Raw genomic sequence first — 23638 nt, forward strand, 5'->3', positions numbered from 1 at the left:
ATATTTTCTCTGAGTTCAACTTGTAGTTATCAATTCCTTTTATGGCTTCCCCAACCAGATTAAACCATTCTTTATAGCCAAAATTCCCAAACAGATCCAGTACTTCCATTCACTCCCTACCCTAAATTATACAGCTTTCAGTTGCCTCCTGCCTGTCTTGTGCTTCACTGACTGATGTCACATTTCTACTGAGGTTTTGTGCTTCTTATTCATGTTGCTTCTCCTATGACAGTTTATAAACCTTAGATATACATAAGTACACATACTGAAGGCTATATGTACATGTAGATGCAAAATTGTAATCTGTATGAAAACTGTGATGGAAATCCATCCTAAGGCAATGGTGCACATGAGAATCCAGGATGGGTTTTGATGCTCATTAGCAATTAGTTTCTTTGAAGACTTTTTTATGAGGGAAAGAATTTAATGCACTTACGAGATCAGAGTCACTCGTCTGCTCGGGGAAGACTGAGAAACATCAACACACAATAAAAGCAGTGGCAAACTGATGGATGTTGAAAGAGCAAATATTCAGAGGGTTTCGAAAGGACACGAGTGTCTGAGCAGCCTGAGCAAAGGGCAGGGCCTGGTGCTCTGCTGGTGTGCCAGCAAGTGCTGCACCACTGAGAATTACAACTTTTGTGTGCAGAGAAGGGTTTAGACACCACCTTCACAGGGGTAAAGAAGGATGTGGAAAGACCAGATAGATAAGAAAGTCTGGGTTTGAGCCTGAGACTCCCATGTCATCGTCTCCCTGGTTGTTAAGCTACCAAAGTTTTCTCCTAATTGTCCTGGTTGAGGAATTGGAGACAAAATCCTCTTGTTTTTGGACAGTAACCAAGATGACACAGCCTTTGTCAGCATCATGAAGATGCTGAGACAAGGGTGTCAGCTCTGAGTTATCAAAATAATGTGCATGGGAAATGGTTTGGGGTGGGAATACTGTGGGTATAAATGCCCTAAAACCATGGAGAATCAATCAAAACAGGGGAGTTATGTCTTCCAAAATTAGTTTTGCATTTGGTTTCCAACCCCTTGGCCCTGAATTTGATTATTGCCTGTCATTGTTCACATAACAATGTTGAAAAACTCAATACCAGATGTCTGAAAGATTTATAAAATAAAAGAGTAACTTTAAAAATCACTGTTATTTCTAATTTGTCCAAACAGCTGAATTACCATTTTTTGATGAAAAAAAAAAAAAAAAAGAGAGTATTGAAATATGTTCACATTTCCCCCCTGTTTTCACTTGTCTTGAAATATGATTGTAGTGGGATACAAGGAGTTGGAAACTGTGTGTCTGAAATTTTGGTTGTGTGTATGTACATATAAATAGATAAATGATCACAAGATGATAGATAGATGAATAGATGGTTAGATAGATGGATAGATAGATAGACAGATAGATAGACAGACAGATAGATAGATAGATAGATAGTCTTCTACATAAATCTCAGAAATGTGCTAGATATCTGATGAGCCAGAGCACATTAAGAAAGTATCTGTTTTAAGCAATTTTAATAGTAAATATATTCTTTAAATGATCTGGTTGTATTTTTGTATCCTATAAAATTACCACTGTCTTACTGCAGGCCTCTCAAGATTTGTTTTTTTTTTTGTACCTTTCACATTGACTTACAAATCACCCAACAATTCTGCAACACTTTAATTCATACCTTGAACTTTGGGAGACTTATAGATATTTAACTTATTATGTTATTTATATAAAAATAACAGGCTCATGGCCTTCATTACCAAATATCTGTCTCATGCAGTCAAGGTTATGTGTAGACTGTTAGGCACAAATAGGAAACTCATCTCAGGTCTGCTGCAAAACCAAACCAACTTTATGAATTCCATCATACTATTTTTTAAAGTGAAAAGAACAAAGAGGAGAGAACTTCCTCTTAGATTATCAACTTAGATTGAACTCCTTGACACACAGCAGAGACAGAGGGAGGATGTTGTTTAAAAGAGGGAAAATTTTCTAGAACTAGAAGACAAAACCACGGGTCAGAAAACCTTTGATGTCAGCGCTGATCCGCGGTGATTTATGCACATGTGTCCTACACAGTGACCACTCAAAGGGATGGGTCTTTTTCTGTTTATGAAATTTTTCCTGACAGAGTTTGATGTCTACAAGTAAAAGTAACCAGGTGTGATTTTTTTTTTTTCTTTCAGTTATACATATGACACGCCTAAAAATAACTTTGGGTGAATCACAAACTTCCTTTGCTAGGTTTGAGTCTTTCTCATTTTTGTTTCCCTAAATTCTGCCATGTTTTCAAAGTGAGCATTAAATAAGCCATTATCCATATTGCTTTCCAAGTTGAACTCATTTTGAAATTATTTTTTGTGGGGCTGCTTAAATACATTTGTTTATATATGTGTATCCTCTCCTGAAGTAAACAATCACAAAATAAAAAGAGAAAAGGCTCAGAAAACACTTTTTATCCTAAATTTACTGAATATAATCAAAATATTATTTTCTAGGAAAGGGGAAGTAAATGTGATTTTTTTTTCCTTTACTTTCTCTCTCTCTTTTTTTATTTGAGTATTTGATTTCATAATTTGGTTTGCTGTGTTAATTTAATCATGCCAATTATTTCATAACTATTTGTCAGTTTATTCCAAGGAGGTTGATGATGGTCAGCAGAGCTCTTTGATACAGAGTTCACCTGACAAAAGTTTTCATTTCAAAACCAGAATTCTTCACGGGCACTGTCAGCACCAGCTCTGCCAAAAAATGTTGAAACTGTTTCTTTTTTCCTTTTGTTTAGATACAAAATGACAAAATGTAGCTGCAGTTGGGTGATTTAATTCAAACAAACAAGCCTCCCTTCCATGTCAAAGAGCGGATTGGAAATGACAATCCCTGTTTGGTTTCAATCAGAAACATCAACGTTTTCAGAGTGACATTTCCCATCCGAGGGTTTGTGAGTCCCGTGTTTGTTTGGGATGGAGATGCGGTTGATCTGTTGGTTGTCATTTGGGAGGCTTCTTGTGTATTTTACTGATTTATTTGTTTTCTTCTGTTGGAGAGAAGCATGAGGAAAAGACCATGAGGGAAGGACAGGCACAGGCTGCTGCACCTGAGCTGAGGTGTTTGGGATTTACAGGTATCTGGTGGATGTCAGTCACACGGGGAGATCCAGAGGGAAGCGATGCTGTGGTGCAGCTTTCACCCAGGATTTTTTTTCCCAGGAGCACAGTGAGGCTGAGGAAAAATTCTCACCCAGGTAGCTGAGTCTGATGAGGGTTCAGGAGGACTGTGCTGGCATCTCGTGGGCCCACAAATCTCTTCCACCCTTTTGGGGTTAGGCTGCCACATGGGTTGTAGGTCTGTTGCTTCTTCTAAAGGGACAGGGTGAGAGAGCTGCAATTTTCCAGTCTGGAGAAGAGAAGGCCATTCTAAGGGAGCCCCTGCCAGAGCGTAAAGGTGCTCCAAGAGAGCTGGAGAAGAACTTTTACATGGGCCTGGAGCGGGAAATGGCTTCAGACTGAAAAAGAGCAGGTTTAGATTGAATATTAGGAAGAAATTCTTGGCTGTGAGAGTGGTGAGGGCCTGGCACAGGGTGCCCAGAGGAGCTGTGGCTGCCCCATCCCTAGAAGTGATCAAGTCCAAGTGGGATGGGAGTTTGGGGAAGCCTGGGATAGTGGAAGGTGTCCCTGCCCATGGCAGGGGGTGAGACAAGATCTTTTAAGTCCCTTCCAAGCCAAATGATTCTATGATTCTATGATGTAAGGGATATCAGATATGAATAAGCTCCATGGACAGTGAGGGTCAACCCTTGCATCAGCTGCACACTGAATTCAGGTCACTCAGGATGATGGCCTGAAGCCACTCTCTGTCCAGAGCAAAGAGGAGACACTTGGTGCTCTTTGAGCCTCCTGCAGCACTCTGGGACAGGGAACCCTTTGGCACCATCTTTGCAAGGGATCAAGCATGCAGAGGAACACAGCGGGGTACTCCCTACACTCCCCCCCTGCCCCTGGAATTTTATCTACATCAGTAAGTACAACTCCTCAGCTCCATTCCACAAGTCTTCCCTCCTCTGGGGGTTCCTCCTCATCGTCTCTGTGGTTACTCAGGCAAGCCAGCAATTTACTCCTGTGAGTAAAGGTTTGCCCAGCTGGCAGACCAAAAGGCAGCATCATCCAGACTGCTGGCAGAGCAAGAGTGGGAAAGGAAAAGCCCAACAACTGGGATTTTGCACGGCTCCACTGGCCTGCAGCTGGGTTTGTGTTGTGATTTGTACACTGCTGCTGGTCCATTCTGAAAGGTGACGGGGGTGGGGGGGGTGGGGGTGGACTTAGTCCTTAAATTAGGGGTCGAGAGTCCTTGCTTATCTCCCCCAGACCCAGAGAGTGAATTCTCAGTGTGGCCTGAACAGCAGTCACTGTACCCCAAAAATGTCTCACACGGGTCACGAACCCGCCGCGAAAAGCACACGGGGGGCTGGCGGGGGGGCGGCTGGGAGGGCGTGGGAGAGACTGAGCTTGGAGTGGGATAAATGGGATAAATAGCCCTGCCCTGAATCTCACCTCCTCTGCCTTTTCTCCCCTGCCCCCATCAGTGCTGCAGTTGTGTCAGGTAGTGGCACTGTTGAGTACATTAACCCAGAGCCGAGCATTGCAGCCACACCGAGTGCGTGTCTGCGTGTGAGTGTGTGTGAGAGCGTGAGGGTGTGTGTGTGTGCCTGATCATTACCATTTATTCCCCACATTTCGCCCCCTCCCCCCCGCCCCCAGTGCTGCAGGACTCCGGGAGCGAGCGATGGAAACAGAGGAAAGAGAGAGACATCAGCCCCCCAGATCTGCTTAACCAAATCGCCGCCCCTTGCAGGGAGGGAGAGCGGGAGGGGGGAAGGAGAACCAGACCAGAAAGACAAAATAAAAGACAGAGAAAGGAAAAATCCAGCAGGGGAGCAAAAAGCCGCCCCCAGGCGCACCCTTTCTCAGCGGGGAAGGGGATGCGGGTGTGTGTGTGTGCTGTGTGAGTGTGCGAGCACCGACTCCGGCCCCATCAGGAGAAGGGGGTGTTTTCCCTCCGCCTTCCCTTCGCCCTCCCCCGGCCCGGCGCGGGGCGGCGCGGGGGGAGCGGGGAGCGGAGCGGGGCGGGCGGCCGCAGCCCCGCAGCCCGCCGGAGCTCCGGCACCCGCTCCGGAGCCCAGGGAGAGCAGGGATAAAGGGAAGCTTCCTCGCCGCCGCCAAGCAGCCCTTTTCTCCTGGCGTGGCTTTGCTCTTATTCTTTCTTTTATTCTTTTTTTTTTTTTTCTTCGTGTGTTTTTTTTTTTTCTTCCTCTCCCTTTTCTTTTTCTTTTTCTTCTTCTTTTTTTTTTTTTTCTTTTTTTTAAAAATATTTTTGAAACTCCTCGCCGGGAAAAGCAAAACCGAAAACGCTTCCCCGCAACCTCGCCCCCCTGCAAAAAGACTCCCAACCAACTAGCAACAACAAGCAGAGAGCAAAAGAACCCCCCCTCTAAAAAAATTTTTAAAAGAAGAAAAAGAAAAGAAAAAGCGAGAGAGCTGGAGACCAGCTCCATCGATTTCAAATCCAGGATTTCATCCAGTGCATTGAGGGGCTTCTTTTTTTTCGGTCTCTCTTTTTTTTTTTTTCCTTCTTACCCCCTCCTCCTTTCTTTCACCCCCCGCCCCCCCTGTCCCCCCCTTCTCCTCCTACTCACCCCCCTTTTTTCCTTTTCATTTTATTTTGGATCCTGCTAAAATTAGCCGGGACTGCTCTGGGTGTTGCGTGTTAATTTGATTTACTCCGGGATTCCGGCTTTCCAAGACGCCATTTTCCCCCCTTTCTCGCTCTATCTCGTTCTATTTATCCCTCTCTATCTATCTTTTATCTCTCGAGCTGCCTCTCCGTCTGTCTGTCCGTCCATCTCCCTCTCCCCGGTGCCTTCCTCCTCCCCCCGCCCTCCTCCCTCTGCGCTCTGCGTGCGCTGCGCGGCCGGGCGCTCCCCTCATCCCCATCTGACAGATGAACACCGCCATGGGTTTGCCGCAACACAAGCAAAAGCACCTTTGGGGGCTGTGGCGAGGGATTGAAACCGGGATCTAAAAGAGAAGAGAAAAGAAGGGGGGAAATCCGAGGAGGAGGAGGAGGAGGAGGAGGAGGAGGAGGAGGAGGAAGAAAGAAGAAGAAGAGGAAGCTGCTAAGAAGCCCCCGCTGCCGTTCTGGGGATATGGGTTAGTAAATGCGGGGGAAAAAAAAAAAAGAACAAAAATTCTGAGGCATCGAGGAAAGGTCTGCCTTGATGATCGGAATTGCAGAAGGATCGTACGCTTCTCTCCTGTTCCTTCACCCCCTTCTTTTTTTTTTTTTTTTTTTTTTTTAATTTTTCCCCCTTCTGCATGCAAAAGTTAATGTCGTCCCCCCTTTTTTTTTCTTTTCTTTTTTATATTTTTTTTCCCTCCACTCTGTTGTGACTTTGCAATGGCGCGGAAAAGGGCTTTATTTATTTTTTTGGGAGGGGGGAGTATTTCCCCTCTATGCATTGCATGCGAATACTCCTCCCCATCCCCTCCGACCCCTTTCCTCCCCATGCTTTGTGCCTGTTTAGGAGCATGTGTGCGTGTCTGTGTGTGCTTGTCGTGGGGTGGGGGGTACTGGTGGTGCGTGTAAGACCGGGAAGGGGTTGGAATTTTTTTCAGGAGTTTGAATAATGTATTTATTTTCCTCCCCCCCCAACCCCCACCCCCGCCATATACCCCCTCTCCCGGCCCCCGTTTTGGTAGCCTTACATGTGTTTATATGTGTAGGTGGCAGCTATGTGTGTGCCTGTGGAAATTGGGGAGGGGGGGACACGACCCCCCCCGCTTCGTAAATTGCAGGTTAAGTGGAGCTAGAGAGCAACGCTGTAACCTTACGGGGATTTGTGTGTGTGTGTATGAGTGTGTGTGTGAGTGAGCGAGTGTGAGCCCGTGTGTGCGCGGGGCTCCGCGGCCGCGCTCCGCAGCTGAACCGGGGGGCGCCGCTGCCCCGGGGTGGCCCCGCCGTGTTTTGACATTGAAAAGGACACGCAGCCCCGAAAAGCTGAGATTTTGGGCAACAACGAAGTGGGAGGACGGGGTGGGGGTAGTAATTAGCAAAGCGGGACACCCCCCCACCCCTCGCCCCGCCACCACCCCCACCACGCTCGGTGGCTGGATAATGGTTCTTAATAAGCCGGTGATTGCCGCCCTCGGGACCCTGCCGGCCCCTGGTGCCCCCGCAAGGGGTGGAAGCGGAGTTCAGCTATGGGCAGGCTGAATACCGCCGGCACCATCGGGCTGCGGGGTGCTTTGGGGAAGAGGGGGTAACAGGCAGCCCGCAGCCTCGGGCGGCTATTGTCAACCCCAGCCCTGGAGCAAGGCTCCTGCCCGGCTCCGGGCACTCGCACTCGCACTCACACTCACACCCCTTCCTCGTCGGGTTTCCCCGCAGGGCAAGGGGAATTCGGGTCCCCCTCAGCCCTTACTGAATCCCCGGGTGTCAGTGTGTGTGAGTGAGTGAGTGTGTGTCAGCGTGAGCGTGTCCGTGTGTTTGCATCCCAACATCCCACCGCCCCAGCGGGCACGGCGCTCCCCGCGCTGCCCCTGCCTGCTGTATTTATGTCTCTAAAAGGCAGTTGAGAAAAGGATTTCCGATTCGTTTCCGCTTCAAATAAACGGCCCCGATAATCCCGGGCCTGACGCCTGATGCTCAAAAGGCACTTGGCTGCCGGGAGCCCAACCCGGGGAGGCCGGGGGGAGACGGGGCACACCCGACTCGGACACCCCCAGTGGGCAGGTTCCCCTGGCCTCGGGAGGGGTGACGAGAGGAGCTTGGTGCCTGGGGGATGCGCACGGGGGATGAGAGGGGAGATGCGAGGGGAGTACCCACCCATTCCGGTACCGTGGGGTGGCGATATCCCCGCGGCTGCCGTGAGCCGGGCTAACCCAGCCGGGCTCTGGGAGGAGTGGGAGGATGAAGGGAGGAGGGCAGGGGAGCCTGGCAGGCTGTTCCCCCGGTGTACGGACGTGTTTCATTAGCCACCGGCCCGCGGCGGCCCCGCTCTGGGGTGGGGGGATCCTCCGTGTGTCCTTCTATATCCGTCTGTCACACGGCAAAGGATGCAGAGGAGTGGGGAGAGGAGAGGGCAGAACTGGTCAGTGCTCCGCTGTCAGGGAGAGCATCTGAGCCTCCTGGCGTGGATGGAATTGTTGCAGGAGGAAAGGGCTGCTGGCAAATCCAGTCCTGTGTGGATTATTATGGGCCCAAATGGGAACTGGGATTACTGGTCTGAAAGCTCCTGCATGTAGGATTGACTTGATGCAGGCTACAGAAATGGTATTATCAGGTGCCTACAGACAGGTAGTGACAGCATCAGCCTGAGGAAACAAGTGGAATCTATATTGTGGACAGCAAGAAAATCTTATCATGGAATAATAGAATCATAGAATGTTTTGGTTGGAACGGATGTTAAAGCTCATCTCATTCTAGCCCCATTTTCCCTCAAGGCAGGGACACCTTCCCCTAGACCAGGCTGCTCCAAGTCCCATCCAGCCTGGCCCCAAACACTTCCAGGGACTGGACATGTTCATGGGAAAATGTGCAAGTGCCTGTTTCATGCTCAGCTTTCTGCACTTCCTCAGCCTTCACTGAGATTACACCCCTCATCAGAAGCTCCTTCCACTCAAAGGAGAAACTTTTTTCCATCTCCATTTGTTTTTTAGCTGAAAGGAGAAAAATAAAAACCCCATCCACACAATGGACTTGTACTTTAATCTGTGCTCTTAGCTCAGAAGGGTTATGTAAAAATAGGGAAAAAAACAAAAGCAGAAACATTCAGTGAATGGAGACTTCTCTTCCATCTCTTATTGGCTTCAACTTTTTTTTTTTTTTTTTTAACTTCTCAGACTCAAAGTTTTAATTGAAACCAGAAGTCTATTGAGAAGTAACTGAGCCAAGAAAACCTCTGTTTTCTCTGCAACTAGGGATGGGGAATAAATAATTTTTAGCTGATGTTATTTCAAGTCGTTTGAGCTTTTTTATTCCTGCCAAAAAACCCAGCATAGATTATTAACACATTATCATTTTAGGAGGACGCACTTTTTGAAATGCTATAAAATGGTGTGTTAGGTTTGTGCAGAGCCATAAACTATGCTGGTTGTTGGCAAACAAAAGAAACAGTGGCCATGATTTATTATTAATAATGATCATAACTGAGCTATTTAGCTTGATTTGATATATACTGGTTTTTCTACTGAGGTTGCTCTGTATTGTTTTCAATAATATTGTACTTTGATTAAGTTGGGAACTGTTCTTGTTTAACAACTGCTATTGCTGTGCTCTTGATTAACTCAAGGAATTAAATGCTCAAAAAGGTGCAACCATAATTTTTTGGCTTTAGATGCTGCTTAATCTCCTCTTCTGAGAGGACCCATCCTTTGAGCTCCTTTTCCCTACCACACACATCTCTTAGGTGCAAGTGCCAATTTACCAACAGGACTCTTGTTTTCCATTACCAGATTTGCCTAATCCCAGTTTCAGTGACTTTTTTTCCCTCTCAGTAGGGCTCAATTGCTCACACATAATCTTTCCCTTCTCTTTTCTTTCCCCTTTGGACAACACCCTCCAGGACTGAAAAACTCTTGCCTTGTGCACTGAGACTTGCAATTACACAGCAATTTTGACTCTTGACCTAACTAGTAGTAAGAAAGGCTATTGTCTAATGAACCACGTAAAAACAGTTCTGGGATCCAACAGATTGCTGTGATGGAAATGAAAGATGTCCCAGTGAACTGATGACTGATTTGTTTAACCATATGCCTAGGCGGTTTTCCTTGCTCCCCATTAACTACCCATCTCTGGAGTATCTGTGATCTGTGGGTCTGTGACAATGCTGAAAGGCAGAATTAATAACTGCCAAAATGCTTTCCATGGAGCATGGAGGGACAGATTTTAAGCCGTGCTCAGAACATGCAGCACCATTTTTGCCTACCATAGCATGCAGGCATGCAGGCATGCAGGGTTTTAGATTTGTAAGTGATGTGCTTAAGTATGCTTCTGGTGATGAAGGCAGCAAATCTGTGTGTAAAATTCATAGAATCAGAGAGTGATTTGTATGGGAAGGGAGTTTAAGCATCATCTCATTCCACCCCCTGCCATGGGCAGGGACACCTTCCATTATCCCAGGCTGCTCCAAGCCCTGTCCAATCTGGCCTTGAACTCCCCCAGGGATGGGGCAGCCACAGCCTCTCTGGGAAACCTGTGCCAGGGCCTCACCACCCTCACAGGGAGGAATAGTTTTCTAATATAGGTGACCTATAAAATAGTAAGTAGACAGAGGAAATCCATGGTAAGGTCTAGCCTCATTGCTGGGAAGTCCAGGAAACCTTAGGGCAGCATAAATACAATGTTTAAAGCTAGTCCATAGAGGGGAAGGTGAGACTCTGTGGGAGAACCTGAGTGGAGAAGGTTCCCAGTGTTTTGCTGCAGGGCTTGTGGTTTCTACTGGGACTGGTTTTGCTGCTATTGTGGGTTCTGTTCTCATTACTTTCTCTCTTTCCAGCTTGATAGGAAAGAAGCTCTCTTTCCCATTATTCTTGTTGAGGAAATAAAGTGACTTACACTTTTAGGAAATTGTCACCTTGATTAAAGATGGACTTCAAAATCCCTCTATTCAGTGTTTGAGCCTGGGGGGACTGTCAGATCTGAAAGCGATTTGCAAACATTGGATATTGGGACTCCTTTTTCCTTCTGATATAGACATGAAATCAGTTTGCAAGTGTGTGTGGTTAGCAACACCTGGAGACTGTTTCTTTCTCCTCCCAATGAGAAGGTTTCACCTGATGTACCTTCAAAAGTTCATTGCATTTTGGACCTGTTTAGAGGTCTGCTGGATGCTGGGACCAAGCACAGCCCTGTAACAGGCACCTGGATTCTGAATTCACATTTGATTGGTTGTAGAGAGCACAAAGTTAAATAAACAGCTGGGGAAATAAAGGAAGACAAAATAACTTCTTAAATTGAATAAAAGCAGTCAGAGAATCTTTCGGAGCTGAGGAAATGAGTGAGGGAAGTAGCTGATTTCTATTTATCAGCTCTTGAGAGAGAGCAGGGTTAGGAGCTATTTTGCTCTTTTGGAGCTGGATTTACTTTGGAGGACAAATTGTCCATATGCAATGATGAGCTTTTCAGTAAGGTTTGGGAAGACTAGGTATGAAAAGAAACCTTCTGACATTATTTTGTTTAGGGTTTTGTTGGTTTTTATGTCTCTTCAAAAGACCAAGCAGAAACTTTGAAGAAGAGCAGGTGACCAAAGAAGAAGGTGGCCAGGGAAATACTCTGGGAACATGGACCTTGGTGCTGCTCACACATCCCTGGGTCAGGTTTACTCTTGCTCATGAGTAGGCACTCTGGTGGGGCTTGTGTACTTGTCCATCCAGCACAGGGGTTTTTCAGGGAATACAGGAGTTGTGCAGGGGGTGGGGATGAGTTACCTTTCCTGTATAGGGCTGCTGATTCTGATGTGCCCTTTGACTGTGTGGAAAAGTCAGGCAAGAGGAGGCCAATTTCCATGCAAACATGAGGTCACAAGGCTCTGACCTGCCCTGGTGAACACCAGAGCATGAGGTGGCCCAAGGCTTGGCTCTGCAGTATATTGGGAGGAGCTGGGATTGTGGCTAAATGCAGTCGTGGGGTGACTTACTCATCCTCTCAATGCCTCTGAAAAAGTGAATTCCTGGTTCAGTAAGGGTTGCTTTGCAATCCTGGGCAGACAAGGGCTCTGTGAGGATGGCAGCAATGAGAGCAAAGTTTCCTCTACTGTAGTACGGATAACTAGTAACAGTGCTTGGGAAATCTTTTCAGAAGAATGTGCGGTAGGCAAGCATGGGGTAATCCAGGAATCACTCAAATACCTCAAAATTAGAGATGGGTTGAAGATTGGAAGCCGGAGGTTTTAAGTTACTTTGAAATTTTTGTTAGCCTTAACCTTTAAAACTGAGATATATATGTATACTATGAATCATTCTCTTTCTGTCCTGGCATTTTAGCAGATGGAGAAGCCAGTTTTAAGATGGAAGGGAGAAAATGATGATACTCAAACCAGAGGTCAAGCTGCAAGGTGCTACATGCACATCTTCCCTCTATAAGAACCCACAAATCCTGAATGTCCTACTGATGTGATTTCTAAGACTTGGACACTGGCCTAAATTCCCTCTGTGTTTCCAGATCCAGCCTATTCTGGAGTGATGCTGTGATCCATGTCTGCCTCTCCTCAAGACTCACTAAACACTTGGCTTTGGAGAATGTTGTGGGGTTTCACTGAAACTCCTCTGAAATTCTGTTAGTTTCCCAGACAAGGAAACCCTTCCTGTAGTTTTTCTTTCCTTTTTTTTTTTTTTTTTTTTTTTTTTCCTTTTCTCTTCTCTCTCTCTAAAGTAAAGCCTTCCTATGGAGCGCTATAGTGGGGGATTCAATAGAATTCTATACTGGGAATAATTCTCTGCTGAATCCCTTAGTTCTTTTTCAGAAGGGATCAGAGACACAAAGCTTAACTGGGGGAGTTCAGTAAGTGTTCAAACAGGACTGTACACACGTAAAGTGCTGCAGCAAGCATCTGGGCAGAGTGCTACTATACATGTCCATTGTTACTAAGGTTGCAAATCAGTTTAAAATATTAACCCATACATTCACATCCTTGTATTTTCCATAAATCTTCAACTAATGGGCTGAAAAATGGCATGCTTTCTCTCTGTTTAATGAAAATTTTCTTCCTGAAAAGTTGAGCAAGCCTCTCCAGCTATCAGTTTTGTTTTCAATTGATTCAGAAAAAGGGAGAGTGGAAAAAGGAAACACTTTCCCTTTTTAACTGCATGCTTTTAAAGAAGACAGCAGTCTCTATCTTATGGATGTAGGGCTTCTTGATGGCCTCTGTCATCTTTTGGTGTTTGAGTGACACAAAAATTGGAGGCCACGGTTCCTGATGCCATGACAGATTGGAGTGTAGACATCCTGAAGTTAATGGATTCTTGTAGTCTGTTGGCTTAAAGAGAAGGGCACTGGCCCAACAAATCCTGTGGGATAGGAGTCATAAATGGCTTTTTTTCTTAGGTGTTGGTTACATTAGATTAGAGTTCTGTGTCACAGGAGGTACTCACAGGAGCATGAGTCCTGCTCCTCCACATCTATCACCAGCATTGAAGAGACACCTGCTCTTAAAACAAGCTGTCTTCGAGGTGTGGCTTTTAGGACAGAACATTTTCTTCATCCTTAGCTCAGCAAACAGACCCCCCAAAGTCCTTAAGGAAAACCTTTGAAAAAAAAAAACCCAGTGTGAGTAAAAAATAAAAAAAACCAAAAAGCTGCAGCATGCTTCTAGGTAGGAACTGAGAACTTAATCAAACCCACAGCCACCTCCAGATGGGGAGCAGTAGCACAGACACCTCAGTTCAGGGCTCTCTTGGCCCATCACAGCCAACAGACCAAACTTTGTTTGGTTGGGAGTTAAGTGAAGGATTCAGATTAAGAGACAGGAATCCAAGGTTCATTGGTGAAGAGAGGTGGTACCCATGACTGACTGGACACTAGATTCTTTCTCCAAGTGTTGATCCCATCCCAACCTTTAACATCCTCCTGGAGTCATGTTAGAAGTATTACGAGTGACAGAATGAGAGGAAATGGTCTCCAGTTGCTCCAGGGGTTGTTTAGATTAGATAACAAGATTAAATTGTTTCCTGGAGGGTTGATCAGGCATTGGAACAGGCTGCCCTGGAAAGTGTTAAAGTTACCATGCATGAAGTGATCAAAAAAATGCATGGATGTGGCACCTGGGGACATGGGGTGGCCTTAGCAGTGCTGGAGGAATGGTTGGAGTCCATGATCTTAGAAGGCTTTTCCAACCTGAATGATTCTGTGAGTCTATAGGAGTAATAATCCAAAGTGCTGGTCCTGCTTCAATACGGATTTGAGTGGTGAATCTGGGGCTCCTGACCCTCTCTGCTGCCTTGGAGGGAGCCCAACGTGTGCAAAGAGCACAGTAAAGTCACTGAGCTGGAGAGGTCTTCCAGGCCTGCAGATACTCAGCAGGCTTTTATCTCCTTCTGACTCAACTTCACACAGCACTTCTGTAACCACTTCCTCTTCATCCTCATTAGAGGCAAAGGTGCTCCTTCTCTTTGCCCACAGCAGCTGTCAGTTATCTTGCCTTTATTCTTGGCCTCGGGTCTTCCCATCAGCATGCTCCCAACTCATGTTTTTGTGCCTCTTGATATCACTGTCCCAGCACTGTGGGCTGCTCTTTGTCCCATGTGCATCCAGCTACATCCACTTGTGTCCTGTGCTGCTTTTGCCTCCTGATTTTTCCTCTTCTTCTTCTTCTTCTTCTCCTTCTTCTTCTTCTTCTCCTTTGTCTTCTTCATCTTCATCTTAATCTTCTTCTTCTTTATCATCTTCTTCATCATCTTCTTCGTCTTTGTCTTCTATCTATGAGGCTTTAAGGGTATTTCTTGCATTTCTGACCCTGACACTCTTTCCCCCAAAAAACTGATAAACTCTGCAGGACAAAGCACTTCCAATGCTTTCCTTTAGACACCCCAAATTATTGCTATTCTTCTTGTATGCCCTTTAGACACCCCTTTTTCTCAAAGTCCCCTCTTGACGTTGGGGGTGCTTGGTGTATTATACAGCACCAAGCAAACGCCACTGCTTACTCAGCATGGAAACACACAGTGCAGTGTCCTGGATGGACAAAATCCAAACTGTCTTACTCCCAGCATCATTTGAAGCATGTGGAATGGAATAACATGGGATGTGTTGTTTGTACAGACTCCAGACTGGGCACGGGATAGATCCTGGACTGAAGCCTTTCAGGTCCTCCTTGTGCCATCACTGACAGCTCTGAGGAATGGATGTTGAGCCAAGGCATGGTGCATTTCCTATCAGATGTGTTGTTAGATTTTATTTATTTCTTTGTTTTTCCCAGAGGAAGGGGAAGCTGGTCTATTTGGCACATGAGCAAGCAAAAATGAAATAATGGAGAAGGGCGGGAAAAAAGGTGAAAGAAGGAGTTCTGTGGCAGCAGCAGTAAATAAAAACAAAACTCTCATTAATGATTCATGCAGAGAAATAATTTTCCACACATTTTGTGGTGCAGAGGGAAATGTTTGATCAGAGAAGAAGAGATTGTTGCCCTGCCATGATGGTGTTAGAAGGAGGCTACTGTGTATGATGGCAGCTCTCCAAGAGCAGAGTCAATCTAGGAAAGTTTGGTAACACAGATGATGGAATACTACAGGGGTTTGCTTTCTGTGGCTGATCTCTGTGCCAATAACCTTTCCCTAAATACCCATAAAACTTTCCATTTGTAGCCTGGAGTAGCTGCTGCTACCTCCAGGATGGTGTGCTTGGCAAGAGCTGGCTGGAACATAGTAAGTATTTAAGTCCCCTTCTGCGCACATTGACACTTCCTCCCAAAGAGTTTTATGGCTGTTGTTAATGGAATAAGTTTTATCCTTGCAGTGCCACAGACTCAGCTGCATCCAGCAGAGTGCTCATGGTGGTCTCCTGGGTCATCTCAGGAGTCACCTCTGATTGTACATCACACTGGGAGTGATGATGCTTGATCTGGGAGCTCAGCAACGTGGTGTTGATCTGACTTAGGCAAACTCACCAGCTTGACTTTTTGTGTTGTAATGAGCTGAGGCACAGCTGGCATCTCTTTCTGCTTTACAGTGTCCTGGAGGCCTGATGTTCACAAGGAAAATGGGCAAAAACCACATGCCAGCTATAGATGTCATTAGGATCAAACACTACCTTTGATTTCCTAGAGAAGTTGTAAATGCCTGGAAGTATTCCAGGCCAGGTTGGATTTAGGGTTGGAGCAACCTGGTTTAGTGGAAAGTGTTCCTGCCCATGGCAAGGGGCTGGAAAAAGATGGTTAAGGTCCCTTCCAACACAAACCAATTTTTTGTTGCCTACCTCGGAGGGAACAAATGGGAGGAGTTGATCATTTTAGAGACCAGAAGCCCCTGTGAGAAGGTGTTCACAGGTCTGATGACTGCACTCCCCAACACTCTGATACAGCTTTAGGTAATGAGTGAGTAGATTTACAAAACCTTGGTAGATTTCTCAGGCAGGAGCTTGTAAAAGCCCTTGGGCAGCATGATGGGCACTTCTCCTGCTCCTGCAGATGGGTGCTTTGCTACACTGGCCACAGCTGTACCTTGGGCAGTATTGCTTTTATTGTCCTTGTGATTTATGGCCATGTCAGTTGTTTAATCATTCAGTTGGCCCTCCTGCAAGCCCTGTATGATAGTTAGTTACTTACATAGAAAGGTGACTATCTGATCTAATTATAAAGTCTCAAACCTAATTATGGAGTCAGATATGATTCCATAATCTACTCTAAATGTGTCTATGTTGAGAAGACAGATACACGTGTGTGTGTGTAATGTGCACACTTACATGCCTCTGTAATTATAGGTGTGCTTGGATTTTCATTTATTTCTGCCTCTTTGTCTTGGGCAGGATTTTTGCAGCTTCATCTGGCTGTGACAGATATTTGTTTTACCACATCTTTTTCCCTCCAGTGTGACTCTTCCTGGCTCCCTTTGCCTTTGACTCCCACTGAGGCACAGCCATCAGTCAGTGCTGCTCAGGAGGTGCAGAGGGATGGTAGCTCTTGGACTCAGCACAATCTGATGGACACAAGTAAAGATTATATTTCTGGCAACTGCCATTAACTCTTGCTCCTTTTTTCCATGTGGATAACCCACATCTGGGACAGCTCTCATCCTGTCCCTTTGTAGAAATTCTTCACATAATCCACGCAAAATCAGAGGCAGAATTAGAAGGATTTGAACAAATCAGAGTTGGAGGCAGAGGAACCATGTGAAGAGTAATCACTTTTCTTCTTCTAATTCACCCTATTAATGAATTACATACCTTTGTTAGATGGACACAAGGCAGATGACAGGGAGAGAGTGTTTCCTATGTGATCCGTAATGTGGACAAAAAATAACTGCCACAGTCATTATTTGCACTCCCTGCCAAAGTTGGGTTGTTCTCTCAGAGGATCATGGCCTCAGGAAGTACGAGAGGCTGTGGTACAAAGCTGCCATAAATCCAGCTCCAGGGCTCTGAGCTGAGAATTAGATGCAGTACTGGTACGTGATACTGATCCAGTATAAACTTACACTGGTTCAAATTCACTAAAAAACAAATAAAAATTGCAGTGATTTAATTTGATTCCAGAAGACTTTGTATTGTATCATGCTATGTCACTTGTCTGCACCACTCTGGCTTACAAGTTTTCCCATCCTCTGGAACTGACTTTAAGTCACCACAAAGAAAATGTTAAGCCTCATGTTGTGTGCTTGCCCATTCCACAGAAGTGTGATCTGATGCCTGTTCCTGATCAGCATCAAAGTCATGCTGCTGGCTATCTGGCAGTGCATGGACAGAGACCACAACCAAGCATGAAATTCCAATTTCTTTTTGCAAAACAATAATGAAGGAATAGGCTGGGCCATTTTTGTACTCCATTATGGGTTAACTGGGTTCAGTGCAGCTTGTCACATGCCAGGATGTTGGGTTTTAAGAACCTGTGACAAATTCTGAAGTTTCACAGACACTGCTCATAAAAGCAGGTTTCTGACCAAAACTTGCCCTTGGCTGTAACACAGGTTGTCCACTGGCTTCTGGCCCAGAGGCAGCTGCATTTCCACTGTGTCATACATGACCATGGAAGCAACCTGCAAGTCTTTGGAGTGAAAGGTGAAATCTCATCATTAAAAACTGCTGCATAGTCTCCAGTGCTTTGTGGTAAATGGTTTTAGAAGGATGAAATGTAAAGAGGGTTCCGGGATTCCTGATATTTTGCAGAGATTAGGGATTTAATGCAATGTCCCATGGAAGAATGGAAGATCCAAAGGCAACCTGATAGGCACAGAATTTGAAAAGTTGTGACCTCCCCTTTGCATCCCCCATAAGCCTCAGACTTGTGCTTTAGTTTCCACTGACTTGAACCTGTTAACAGGCTTTTTTTTCTTTTTAACCCATTCATTTTGGACTCTATGAATGAAATTAAAGCAGTCTCAGTACTTATGGTGGTATTAGTGTAGAAGGGATTTGGACAGCACCTCTTAATATTGCTCCCAACTCCCTGCTGGTCTTCCTAGTGCTTGAGCATTTCAGAGTAACTGCAGAAACACTGGGCAGCTGAGCCTGCCTTGCTTGCATGTGTCAAAACAGTGTTTGCTTGCTCCTAATGTGGTTGCTGTCAAACTTAGAATCACAGAATCATAGAACCACTAGGACTGGAAAAGACCTCCAAGATCATTGAGTCCAAGCTTAAGGCAAAAGCTGTGCCAAGTATTAAAACCACTTTTATTTCACAGAGAATCCCAAGCAGGTAGATTTCATCTCCCTCCTATTGGCTCTCACCTCTGTTTTTGTCCTCAGCAAATTTTCACTTTAATCACTTTATAGCTGGGGCATCTGAATACTCGCAAGCACCAGGTTGCCTGAGGTAGAAGAAGGGAGCATATTCAGAACCCCTAATAGGAGACATCCGGTATGACCCAAATAGGAGTTTTGTATTTTAAGGTCTTTGCCCCCATAAGAGTGTTTGAGGTGCCCAGAGGAGCTAAGAAACTTGTGCACTGGTAACAAGGCTGAGCAAGCAGGCTTTTGATTATTTCTCAGTACTTACCAAAGGAAGTGTGAATCTCTCCCTAATTAAGAGCTAATGCCAACTTCTGTGAAATTTATTGTCATTCACCTGTGAATTATCCTCCTCAAATTTAACTTGACTGCAGGAAGTCTGCTAGCAGTAACACCTTCCTCAGCGAGCTTAATTTGGAAGGTAAAATGCCTCTGTAGCTGCTTATTGAACAGGACTTGATGCTGGTGAGCATTGGAGGTCTGGAACAATAGCTTGGGTCAGCACTTAGAAATTCAGACATACCTCATGTCCAAGGTATTTAAAATAGAAATAGAGCTCTTCCAAGAACAGGACAAGGAGGAATGGCTTTAAACCAATAGAGAGTTAGTTTAAATTGGGTGTTGGGAAGAAATTGTTCCCTCTGAGGGTGGTGAACTCCTGGCAGGTGGCTGTCCCATCCCTGGAAGTGTTCAAGGCCAGGTTGGATGGGGTTTGGAGCAATCTGGGATAGCGGAAGGTGTCCCTGCCCATGGCAGGGGGATGGAATGAGATGTGCTTTAGAGTCCCTTCCGACACAAACCATTCTATGATTCTGCTCACAGGCACTCTGGAGAGGGGAGGTTTCCAGTAGAGGTTACACATTCAGAGGCCTGAAGTGAGGTTTCTAATTAGTCAAAGCACAGGTAGCCTGCCCAAACTAGAAAGACGAGTATGATGTCCCTGCACCCAAGTCATTTAACTATTAACCCTGAAGGAGAGTAAGGAGATATCTAGAACAATGACCCAGTTAATTCTGGGTGTAGCACTTGAGTGCAGGGTTATTTGTTGCTACCTGTGGGTCCGGTGATATCATTTGCAGACTCTTGGCAGAACAGGATGCCAATACTTTCAAGCTGGGTTTTAAGGTGGATTTGGCATGAATTCATCTGACACGGGTGTAATGCTATGACTTTATTTATCTGTTGCTTGTTTATGCTGAGCTGGAGGCACACAGCCAAGCATGCATGAGTACTTGGACATTATGACCCAGCATTTGGGTCCCACAACCAGACTTTGGAGCAGAAACCTGGCTTTTTATTCACCCTCCATAAAACATTACCCAATGCCTCAAAACCTGAATGACCCTTCCTGTCCCGGAGCCAAGAGCTTCATTTAAGCTCCCATTCAGGTGAGGGTCCCAAGAGGGCTGGTTCATAAAGGCAATGGCAGCTGTCCCTTCCTTGCACCCTTGCTGGCTGCAGGTTCATCCTGCTGAGCTGCTCCAGAGCCTGCTCTCTGCAGCCAGCAGTGAGAGAGGTTAAAAGCCTGTGGGCGGAGGCCGGCACACAGTGCCCATTGTACATGCGTGCATACCAGAGCGGTAACTCCCTGGAATGCTGCACCGCCGAGATTTTACCACCTTGTGTTTGTGTTGCAGCCCAGGAGAGTGTGTACATTGTGTCCCTCTCCGTGTAGATTAACAATGTAAAACGGCAGATAATAAAGACTTTTTTTAAATTATTTTTATTTTTTCTTCTTCTTGATTGGGCCGGTTAGAAGAGGAAGGTGTCTCTGACCATCACTTCCACAAGCACAAGGAGAGGCAAAGTGCAAAGTCAGTCAATTAGGTGGAGCAGCTCCTTGCAACCGGGTGGCTTTCATGTACAAATTGTGTTAGTAATTAGCAACTACCACATGGTTTGGGTTCAAAATGCATGAATGCATGGCATTTTGTAAGGGCATTAACTAACCCACTCTACAATGAGTTTGAAGGATGTAAATGTGATCCTTGTTTCCCAGAGGTGAACTAGAGAGACTTGCTGACCACAGGGTGAGTCAGGGCAGGCATGCATGAGACCTCGGATCTGTTAGTTCCTCCAGATCATCTCACAGGAGGATCAGCTCTGGGAAATGAGTCTCTCCACTACTGCCAGGAGATGTGCAATTCAAGTATAAGTGTTTTTGTGGTGCATTTCTATCTCCTGTGAGCTACAGAAACCATCCCTAAGGCCAGATGGCAAGTCCAAGTTTGTTTTCTTTTTTTTTTTTTTTTTTTTTTTTTTTTTTTTTTCTTTCTTTCTGCTTGGGTTGTCAGCTTGGTCTATTTATGGGAACTTTATTTGAATTTGTGTCTGCTGGGACCTGGGTGGAGGTCCCCGAGTGATTTCATGGAACTGTAGGACACTTAGGACTTTCCACTAGTAGCCATACATGCCCAGGTCAGAAAAGTGACACATGGCCACACTCCAGTGAAAATGTGGATCTATAACTAATAAAAGGCACTTATTGTTACTTCTTGTTGAATTTCAAGACCCTGCAAGGTACCTTTAAAAAGCAAAAATAAGCCAGTGGTACAAGGACATGTGTTTCTTCTAGGTGAGCTCTGCTTTACAGTAGTGTACAATGGCACTCTTGTTCTGATTTGGTGATAGGTTGCAAGATAATTTTCATTTTTTTTTCTCTTTGGCATATCGCTGCCAAGAATGACCTGGGAAATCCCTGGCTGTGCTCAGATCTTGATGGCAGTTGGTCAAGTATAGCTGAGCTGATCTAGCAGGGAGCTACTCCTGAAAGAGCCATTCTGAGCTCCCAGCACCTACTCCTGGCAGTGCCTTCCTGCTTCCTTCTCCATTTGCCAGAAGTGTTACTTGTTGCTTCTCTTAAAGTAGCAGAAAATATATTTATTTCTCTCTACTAATTTTGTAGACTTTTTTTGCAGATTCTTATGCTAATTTTGTGGCTGAAATTGGCTCGCCATGAGGGGTGTGTGTGGGGTGGCAAAAGGGGAGTTTTAGGGAGGGTGCATGAAAGCACCTCAATGCCTTTTAAAACACACCATAAGTATTACTTATAACAAGAATTTCTTGGGTGATACAATTTTTGCCTCAACTGAACATCCACAGCTTCTCTCTTTAACTGAGGTTTTGTAAGGTACCAAGCAGGAATGTTTCCATCTCAAAGGGTTCCATCTCTGATGTTCTAAAGAAAGATAAGACCTGCAAGGTTGACAGCACAGTCTGTGCATCATCCAGTGAAGGCTTTTCCACAGAACAGTGGAATGAGGGCATGAAGAACTCTGGAAAACCTTGAGTTTAGCTTTTCTCTGTGCATCTCAGTGCTTGGGGCACTGATATGCCCTGAAAGAAGCTCAGGTGGATCCTCCTGCAATTCCAGTATCCCATAGAGCATCTTGGGCTGCAGTTGGTCTCTAATGAATTGTTCATCCAAAGCAGGATTACCCTCAGAATAGCTGGCAGCCAAGGGCATGTCTCTCTCTCACCTGGGAAGTGAGGAAACAGAGTTTGAAACTCTGCTGCTGATTAAGAGGGCAGCACCATGTTTTCTGTGCTCTGATCACTGGGTTATTGTTTAACCCAAGGCAGGGATCTGAGTTTACTTTTTTCCCCTGCTGGAAACCCGGTGGCAGTGAGCATATTGAGGTAATGAGGAGGTTCATGGATGTGGACAACTGTCTGTCCCCTCATTTATTGTACAGGTTGAGATGAAGATGTTTGCATTGAGACAACAGTTTGCGTTTGTTTTTTTTCTTTTTTTTTTTTTTTAATATAGATCTATTGTCATCAATTTAACAATAGACATGGCAATTGTTCATTGCTTTGCAATGTCAGATCCAGCCTTCAGAAATGCTGGTGAGCCTTGGTTCCCACTTTCTCCAAGGAAAGCCCTTGAGATACTGCAGGGGAAGCCTGAGTGTGCCCTGTGCCCTGTTTCAAACATTCCACACTGATTTGATATATGTGTGCATGTGCTAACTTCCTCTTTTTTTTTTCCCTTTCTTTTCACAGTGGCACATTTGGTCTCTTCTGAGCATCTTGCAGCCTCTGGGTGACCAGGATATTGAATTTGGTGGACAGTTGCCATTCGCTCCCTGGGATCATATCCACCCTTGCTTCCCTCATCCCCTTCTGTACTCCCCTTCCCTCCAACCAAACTCCAGGGCGTTGTGATACTGCCATGGAGCCCAGAGAGACTTTGAGCAGCTCACGGCAAAGGGGAGGTGAGGCAGACTTTCTGCCAGCTGCCGTCACCTCCACCAAGGCTTCGCCTGTCTCGGGCTGTGCAGGGGAGACGATGCTGTCTTCGTCGGGCGCGGGGAAAGGGATCCCAGTGAGCAGCGAGAGGCTGGAGCCTGAGGAAGAGGATGAGCTAGGTTCTGGAAGAGACGTGGATTCCACTTCCAATGCGGACAGCGAGAAATGGGTGGCGGGAGATGGCCTGGAGGAGCAGGAGTTTTCCATCAAGGAGGCTAACTTCACGGAGGGGAGTTTAAAACTAAAGATCCAGACCACCAAGAGAGCGAAGAAGCCCCCAAAGAACTTGGAGAACTATATTTGCCCTCCCGAGATCAAAATCACCATCAAGCAGTCTGGGGAACAGAAACTTTCCAGAACCGGGAAAAATAGCAAAACAACTAAAGAGGAGGACAGATCACACTCCAAAAAGAAGGTAGGTCCCATTCTTTTACATAATTCCAGAAGGAGAGGAAGAGGGAAGGAATGAATCTTCTCAAACAATTGAGAAGATTGTGTCCAAGGTATAGCCTTTGTAAGATTTGGCCTTGGAGCAGCACAGGGCAAGTATCATCCTGCACTGCCACGTATGCATCAGGAATGATCTTGAACTATCCTTCAGATGAACCAATTCAGAAGAGATCAAAAGTTCAACCAGGCTTCTTCTATTTTTGTATGTAATTGAGTTTTGAGATTAATGATTACATGAGTGAGAAATGAAGGAGCCCACTTCTAAACTGCTTTGTGCCTGAGCACTAATGCTCAAGCCTTTTGGCATTCAACTGCATTTTTAAAATAGAGGTATGTGCATGGTGAACAATTGAATTCATTCCTGTACTTTGGGTGATGGGCTCCATTATTCTTGATTACAGCATTGTGTGAGTAGCACTATAGTTATGCTACACAAAATACTTCCATTATAAGTCTCATTTTCTTTGAGATGCATATCATTTTCTTGAAATATCCTTCTGCAGAGAAATTTTT

At 45.5% G+C, this 23638-nt stretch overlaps 1 protein-coding gene across 3 annotated transcripts in view; it reads left to right on the forward strand.

Annotated features, from left to right (window-relative positions):
* Window positions 1–5698: 5698 nt before the first annotated feature.
* SETBP1 (SET binding protein 1) overlaps window positions 5699–23638 on the forward strand; it is a 244904-nt gene continuing 226964 nt past the window's right edge. For all 3 annotated transcript variants that reach the window (XM_018920063.3, XM_018920064.3, XM_050986836.1), the window contains exons 1-2: window positions 5699–6201; window positions 22430–23090. In XM_018920063.3, the coding sequence (XP_018775608.2) occupies window positions 22599–23090 (492 nt within the window). In that variant the 5' untranslated portion in view covers window positions 5699–6201; window positions 22430–22598. The remainder of the gene's footprint in view (window positions 6202–22429; window positions 23091–23638) is intronic.

Source organism: Serinus canaria, chromosome Z (assembly GCF_022539315.1).
Source record: "Serinus canaria isolate serCan28SL12 chromosome Z, serCan2020, whole genome shotgun sequence".
NCBI lineage: Eukaryota > Metazoa > Chordata > Aves > Passeriformes > Fringillidae > Serinus > Serinus canaria.